Source organism: Egretta garzetta, unplaced genomic scaffold (assembly GCF_000687185.1).
Source record: "Egretta garzetta isolate BGI_Z169 unplaced genomic scaffold, ASM68718v1 scaffold122, whole genome shotgun sequence".
Classification (NCBI taxonomy): Eukaryota; Metazoa; Chordata; class Aves; order Pelecaniformes; family Ardeidae; genus Egretta; species Egretta garzetta.
The window spans coordinates 837,116-845,275 of NW_009258886.1; the positions used below are offsets into that span (position 1 = coordinate 837,116).

General features: G+C 38.1%; 1 protein-coding gene across 1 annotated transcript; it reads left to right on the forward strand.

The window, feature by feature from the left end:
• Positions 1–947: 947 nt before the first annotated feature.
• Positions 948–6,683, forward strand: LOC104121925 (sulfotransferase 6B1). The gene is made up of 7 exons (XM_009633991.2): positions 948–1,149; positions 2,620–2,759; positions 3,450–3,539; positions 4,145–4,271; positions 5,053–5,147; positions 5,656–5,812; positions 6,553–6,683. The coding sequence occupies exons 1-7, from the start codon at positions 948–950 to the stop codon at positions 6,681–6,683; spliced, it is 942 nt and encodes a 313-aa protein (XP_009632286.1).
• The last annotated feature ends 1,477 nt before the right edge of the window (positions 6,684–8,160 follow it).

Sequence of the window (8,160 nt, forward strand, 5' to 3'; positions counted from 1 at the left end):
GAAAGAGACAAGAAAGAGTGGTATTTAGATGCTTGGCATGAATTTTCAGGGGGAACTATTTCCTTGTTCCTTGTGACCCATCCTCTTGCCAGAGACTTGAATATTAAACCTGGGCCTAACCAGTTTTTCTACTGAGGTCAGTGCAGTGCAACTGAACACATGAAGTGCGTTATAAATGCTAATCGTAGCTGAGATTATATTATTACCAACTCAGTAATGACTGATCAGTTGTTAAACAATGTTTGAACTCATTAAGGAAAGAACATGTATAAATGAGTCGTTCCCATGTAACCACCAGAAAGCCAGAACTCTGTACTGCAGTCTGAACAGTGGCCAAAGAGTGTGTGTGTCCACGTGCTCTCCTGGGCTCCAGCTGGAGGGAGCAGCTGGCCACCCTCACGGGACAGTCCACAGCTCAGTTGCTAGCGCACTGAACATTTTCTCTCCCAATCCCAACACATGTGATCCTATTTCAGTGAGAATGATGAGTGATATAACAAAAAAAAGATAAAAATCCCAGCAGAGGGAGAACTGGAAAGAGCAGAACTGCCATGAGGAATGTGTTCGTGCCGTTTAAACCCCAGCATGCAATTCACGTTGTTCTATTTGGATATGTTTTATTTATAAACACTGTGTTGCAATTTCAGATTTTTTTGGCATGATATTTTGAAGTCAGTTAAGCCCTTTAACTTGGAAAGCAATTGCATTTTCTTGTTTTTCTTGTTTGCGTATGTTCAACTTCTGATTTCAAAAGGGTCAAATGACTTAAGGTCTTTGACTGGTGTTGCGCATTTCTTTACAGTTTCAGGAAGAGGAGTAAATTATTGCTCACAGGCTCAAAAAAAAACCCCCAACCAACAACCAACCCTCTATTAAAGGGTAATCTGTGGGTCTCTTTCTGCATAGTATTTCACACTGTGACGGAGCCTGTGGTGAGAGAGAGAAGAATGGAGAAGTCCAGGAAAAAATTTACTGATGTAATAGATAATGCAATGGCTGCTGCTAACACAATGGATCGTGATGAACTGCTTTTTTCCTACAAGGGGGTTCTCTACCCTACTACTTTTTGCAGTACTGAAGTATTCAGAGCCATGGAGTCCCTTGAAGCCAGGAGCGACGATATCATTTTGGCAGGATACCCGAAATCTGGTGAATACAGTTTGCTTTCTTCATAAATAAAGTTATCTAATGGCAGATAAGTAGGTTTGTACTAAATATATATCATATGCATTATATGATATATAATACTATACATTATACTAAATAATAGTATTTAGAATTTAAAAAAAAATTGTAGAACTAATTTTGCTCTTAAAAAGCACTACAAAGTTAATTATGAAGATTTTATATAGGGCATTTTTCAAATGACTGTGAAAAAGCCATCTGATTTTCTTTTCTGTAGCATGTAAAGGTTTTTGTTATCTTTACTTTTTGTAGTTATGAAGTTAAATGCACAAATTAGAGAGAATTAAAATACAGTTCTCACACCAGAGATAAGCAGATCTCCTGATAGGGAAGGCTCTGCTCTCACATTTATATTTGTAAAGTTAGTAGCTTTATATTTTTATGCAGAATGGAGCTTTTGGTACCTTCCCATGCCATGCTGCATATTCTTTAGTTTATTTCACAGAGGTGTCAAGAATACCTGAAATCCATAGCAATCAAAGAATTATTTCTGTAATACTTGAAGTGATCACACTGATCTTTGACTATTGGGAAATCAAGAGGAGAACTTTGCTAGGGTTGTGAGTTTACCCTGTATCTTTGCTCCTTCTGCCTGAAAGCACCCTATACTGGCCCATATCAGAGCTACAGGTTTGGATTAGGTGTCTCATATCCATTTTAATGTAGCTGTTTCTCTCCTCCAGCAATTGCATTCACACTGTCTTACAGTAGATAGTCACAGTTGATAGGATTGTAAAGTTTTTGCTTTTTTATCCTGTTTTCTTTTTGAAGAAATGCTATGCACCAGAACACAGTTCTTAGGAACCCAGTGTCCAATGGTCAGGAAATGGCAAACTAAAGATGGGAGTCCTCTACAAGCTCTTTTAATATTTTGAAAGAAAATACAGTAACTGTGTATAGGAAATGTCACTTTAGAGAATTTGTGCCTAGTGGTAAAGAAAATGAGAACATACAGCACAATTTTCAGATCTAGTTCTGCTCCTGTGTTGAAGTTCTGTGACCCATCTTTCCTCCTAAGATAATCCCATGCAGCACGTCGGAAAGCATACATAATATACTAGGTTTTGAAGGTACAGGTTTATCACCCCAGTCCCCCTTATATTTGTCACAATAAAAAATTATTACATTAATGCATGTTTTTCCTATTTGAATCTTAGTGGTTCTCCTCCTTTAGTAGTTAATTTACAATATAAAAGTTAGTTTACAATATACAAAATAATTTACAATGCACTGAGTTGGAGAAATGTATCCCTATAAAGAGCAAAGGTAGGACCCTGAGAGACGATTATCCAGATAGTCATCTGTGAGCATATCACATGAAAGGAGACCAGGCAACTCACCTGGTAGTACTACCTTCCTCTTGGCTTTCCTAGCAAATCCATTTCTATTTATTTTAAAGGTTTTACAAACAATTCTGTGTTTTTCCCCTTTCAGGCACAAACTGGCTAGGTCAAATCTTAAATGATCTTTTAGCCATATTTGAAAAGAAAACGCAGAATCAAGAAAGCAGCGTGGATGATGGAGAACTAGAAGAATTCCCCTACCTCGAAATTGGAGATACTGGAAAATATGAGGTGGGAATAGAATATGTATGAAAGCTGTCAAAGTTTTGTGCTTCAAATACTGAATATATTGTTGTGTAAAACATTCCACTGTTTGAGAAGAACTCTCCCACTTCTCTGTATGCGGCATCTGGTCAGGATGAATCTTGTCTGCGTTGCCAAATGCTGAGGGATAAATAGACACTTCAGAGGGCCTGAGAGGAGCACACACTCGTTAGTTATGCAAGAACTGGAGAAATTCAACATAGCATGTTTTGTATTTAAGAAGAGTTTAATGAAATGTCAAATACTGAAATACTGACTTCCGTCTCTTTTACTCTTGCTCCTCACCCCTCTCTTTCTCATAGAATCATAGAATGTTTTGGGTTGGAAGATCCTTCAGCTTTCGCACACCCCCAGTTACAGCCTGCATCTTACCTTTAGATTTGATCCCTTGTCCAACAGAACATGTTCAATTCATTGACACTGAGGAGAATTAGCAATGGATAATCTTTTTCCAATTGCTTATTCTCAGGGGCTTTTGAAGATTAGAGCTACTCAGAGCAGTCCACTAAGATCCCTGGATAACACTCACAACAAATAAGTATTTCTGTCAGCCAATAACTGTTGATAAGTTTGGCAAGGCAATATTTTATCATCGGCTGATGAAAAGAATACTTGTACTAACTGAACTGTCCACTTTCCTCCTTCCAATTCTTAAAGCGAATGAACAAATTACCTTCCCGAAGAATTATATTTACTCATCTCCGTCCTGAAAATCTTCCCAGGTCTATCTTCAAAAATAAAGCCAAGGTGAGTGCTGATTTTAATATCTTGAAAGCAAACACTTCCAACAGATTTTTTTTAAAAGACAATTCTGCCAATTTTCAGAATCACTCATACTTAAGCCTGGCCATTTCTACATGCCTGTTTAAGTATTGCCATTCATCTCACTTAACTGACATCTTTGTGTCAGTCTCCACAAGTGAGATGGGATGATGGAACAAATCCTCCAGCAGTAAAATGTATTTTGACACACTTTCCTATGGGAGGCATTTTATGGTGCTGTCACAAGTGAGGGCTTCAGTGTACCAAGTTTCAGAGAGAATTTGTATTTTTGTGATTTTTCCCCACTACCTAAATGATGAATGATGCTTGTAATGAGCATACTTAGAGCCTGCATAATTAATTTGAGTAATCTATAAAAGATATTTTAATAATTATAGGCAACCATCTTCACAAGGTACTGAAGCAAAGTACTTTACCTTCTGAATTTAGAATGAAATTGCTACTTCTGCAAGTAGTATACAAGATAGTTTAAATTCCCCAGCCTGCAATTATTAAGTAGATTATTATTTTTGTCATACTATAGTCTGTTATGTCCTTCTCTACAAATAAAATATTTTAATTTTTTCTAGATATTGTTGCTGCTTCGCAATCCAAAAGATGTAGCTACATCTTTTTACCATTTTTCCAATGGCATGTCTCCTCTTCCCTCCTATGAGACCTGGGATGATTTCTTCGTAGCTTTCATGACGAAGAAAAGTACAGTATATTCTTCTGTCTGTGTCAATTATTCAGTGGTTTGTCTAAAAACCTTGCACTTTGTAAATCAGCTTCACTAGGATTTTTGGGTTTACAGTACAAAAACAGAGATTAAAGGCAGAAAGTTAGAAATTTGATCCGAAGTTTACAGTACTTGTCTTACTTCCTGAGGTATCAAAACTGCACTTCCGCAAAGTGCTTTAACTTGCACAAACTGATATTTTCTCTGGAAGAAGTTCCTCCTTATCTCTACCTTGGATCCCCTTCATCCCTCCTCTCCAGTGTCCATCATCTTGTGTCCATGCAGACGTCTGAACGCCTACACGCTGAATTAGACCAGAGGAGTGATTTGGACTAAGTCCATTAAAAAAGAAACAAAATAATCCCACTGGTTTAACATTGCATAAATTCTTCAGTTTGGCTTATCACATGGCCAGCAGAAAGGGGGGTTAAACAAGGTTTTAAACTGGATTAAGGGAGTCCACAAGATGGTTTGAGTAGTGATAGCTCTTCGGTGGACTCACATCTGTCTTGAAATTCTAACAAGTTTTACTGTACCAATTTATAAATTGTATCATATGCCTGAGACATGTGCATGTGACAGAAGAGCCTGGAGCAAAACCCCATAATCCCCACAGAAGGGTGTAAATTCTGGCATAGACATGATTAATAATACCCATGGCTGAGGGATCAACTTCAGGAGTAAAAATTGATTTATTTCATAAGAAGCTTGTCTAATCTTCATTTATGCTTCATTTTAGGATTCTTTTGTTTTATTTAGTGCCCTGGGGATGCTACTTTGAATACGTTTCTGAATGGAACAAATATGCTGATGATGAAAATGTTATGACAATAACTTATGAAGAGCTAAAAGAGGTAAGGTTACCAATAGTTACCAATATGTTATACTTCAAAGAGCATTTGTTCCTAAACCAATTAACAATTATGTTCATGTACTGTATTCAAATTGTGTGATACTCTATGAGATAGGTTCTTGTTTTAAGGGAAGGAAAGGTGAAATTCAAACTTAAAAGCCTTTTTAAAACTTTTTTTGTGTCTCTTTAGCTGTGATATAAGCCCAAATCACTGCAAATCAAAATTCCCAGTCATTTTTTGGGGGGAGCTTTTTTACATTCAACAGCGTGGATTTTGCTCAACTGTAAGTCATGTACAATCTTTCGTGATCTATAGGAAGACAGCTCATATCTCCTCTGAAATAATTATGGAGAAGAGAAACACTGTGTACCACTCCAGTCCTACTGAACTCCATGAATATTCTATATTGTATATGTAGCCAGCAGAGAGATGTAGGGAAGTGCAAACACCTTGAAAAACAGTGTAATTTGTTTGAATGTCATGTGGTATGTTACATTCCACTTTTCAGAATCCAGTCCTGGGTGTGAAAAACATAGCTGCTTTCTTTGGGCTTTCACTGACTGAGAAAGAGCTTCAGACTGTGGTAGAGAGGAGCAGCTTCCAGTCAATGAAGAAGAACTCGCAGAAGACCCATGGAGCATTTGGCAATGTTCTCTTTCGCAAAGGTAGGAAGCTTCAAGAGGTCCAGAGGTAGAAATGTCACACAGTCAAGAACTTGGACCACCCATCCTTTGCTTCAGTTTTGCACATATATTAGCATTATGGGCCATATTAACATAACTGGGCTAAACTCAGCCTGAGTGGCATGATGACACTTTTTAGGAGAGCATAGGACCCCCTGAAAGGGCCACTGCCAACTCCCTGTTTACACTCACAGGTTACAAGTGAGCCAAGCATGCAAGAATCAGGTATCCAGAGAAGGGGAAACAGAAGGGAACTACTTTTGCAGTGCAGTGTAGGGGACAGGCATGAGAGGGCCACCCTGGCTGTCAGAATCTATTTCTGCATTTTACATTAAAGAAGTCACTGAATAAAAACTCAAGCTGCCAAGGGAGCAGAAATCCAGCTCTACCTCCTGCCAGATGATTCTTAGTCGAGCCTTCATGATCTTCCACCTTGTCAGTCATAAATGACTGGAGTAGAGTGCTGCAGGGAAACAGGACTTTAGGCTGTTTTTTTGGACACAGTCACCTGAAGAGGGGTATGTTCTTTTGCATTATAGCAGTTTCACAGATCTGTAGCTCCACTGACTTCACAAAATTATATTGGTGCAAAAATGAGTGAAGTTTTATCCTGAAAAATGGATCAACTCCATTTAGTGTACAATGAAACAAGAATGACAGATCTATAGAATAAAAAACAATAAAATTTCTTGGTTTTCAAGAGTTTCTTTGCTTCTTTGAAGGTCGTGTAAGTGACTGGAAGAATCTTTTCAGTGAAGATCAGAATGAGAAAATGGACAAAACATTTGAAGAACGTGTAGGAGGAACTAAACTGGGAACAAAGTTAAAGTATGAAGTGTACTGTAAAGCCTGAAGAGTTATGAAATGTGGTTAGAGCAAGAGCTTTCCAATACACTCTCAGATCATCTGAACGCTATATGCTAGAAAACTAGATCAAATGATCCAAGCGTCTTAGAAATACTGTAATAATCACATTGCAGAACCCTTTACAGTGACAATGATGTCTAGTGGACTTTTGTTTTAAAGATGAGATCTTTGACTTGCTTTGGCTAACCTCATTTGCTGAATAAGATGGCAACTAACCGTATTCAGATAAGCTTAACAGCCTTGTTTCAGTAGCTGTCACCTGGAAGAAATGCTCCTTTCCTCTTTCTAGGCAAACTCAGTCTTTCTAGACTACTTATAATTATTTAGTATATGGATTTCTTTTTTTCCAAAAGGTTTCAAATCTTACAGTTGTGCTTTTGATTTGACACCTCCACATGCTTAATAAAGATAGTGTATAGGTTTATTATGTGTCTAATGCCCATTTATGCAGACAGAGACAAGGATGCGATGAACAGCAGTGTGGAGCTCCCTGGGGGTTTGATATATGGGTAGTGAATGAGAGTCATACTATATTCAAAGGTGTGAAAGAAAAAAATGAGTGAAAGGTCCCTCCACAGGGTAATTCAGCCTTCCTGTATTGCATGTCTCTGTTGGGATGACCTGTGGAGATACCTATTTCTCGATCTCAGTACTCCTTATCTTCTGAAAAGGCATCAGCCAGAATACCAATAACTCCCCCATCAAGAACAATTTCACCTGAAGATTAAGTTATGGACGTGTGTAGAGAGAAATAGAACTGAAGTCATATAGGTAGAATATGATTCATGTTAATGAAGAACCTAAGTATTAGAGTTTCACGTAAAAATAACCCTCCTGTAAGATTTGATGAAGTAAAAGTCTCAAATGTGAGTATTTAATCATGAGCATTACGGCTTAGGTGGTGCCTGTCCTTAGCTGTTTCGATATCGCCTGAAGTGATGATCTTACAGTGAATGACTGCAGGATAGAGCCACCATCTGGAAGGAAGCTGCACCCTTGGATGTGTATCCTTTAGTGGAGTGAAGCTGCACGCTTGGATGTGTATCCATTAGTGGAGTGAATAGCAAACGAGGTTGAGATGCAGCATCCACATATCTACTACATGCTGGTTGTCCAGTTTGGAAATCACACCACATTGCTCACCAGTTAAAAATATTTCAGGGAATATCCTTTATAGGCCTTTGGTTTCATTTAACATTTTGAATGCTATTAGTTGTTTAGTTGTTGCCCCAATAGATTCCTGTTCCTAGTATCACCTACAGCAAAGACTCTGTGTCACTGTTGTCAGTCTCCGGGCCTGTAATTTCAAAAGGACTTAACAAGAGTACAATCAGTGACTTGTACCTTCATTCCTGAGTGAACGCCCTATCTGATTTGGTAATAAGTTGCATAAAGCTTTTCTGCATTGTGGAAAGACAGCCTGTATCTGTTTGTTTGAAGAGAGTTCCTCAGGGATACAAACA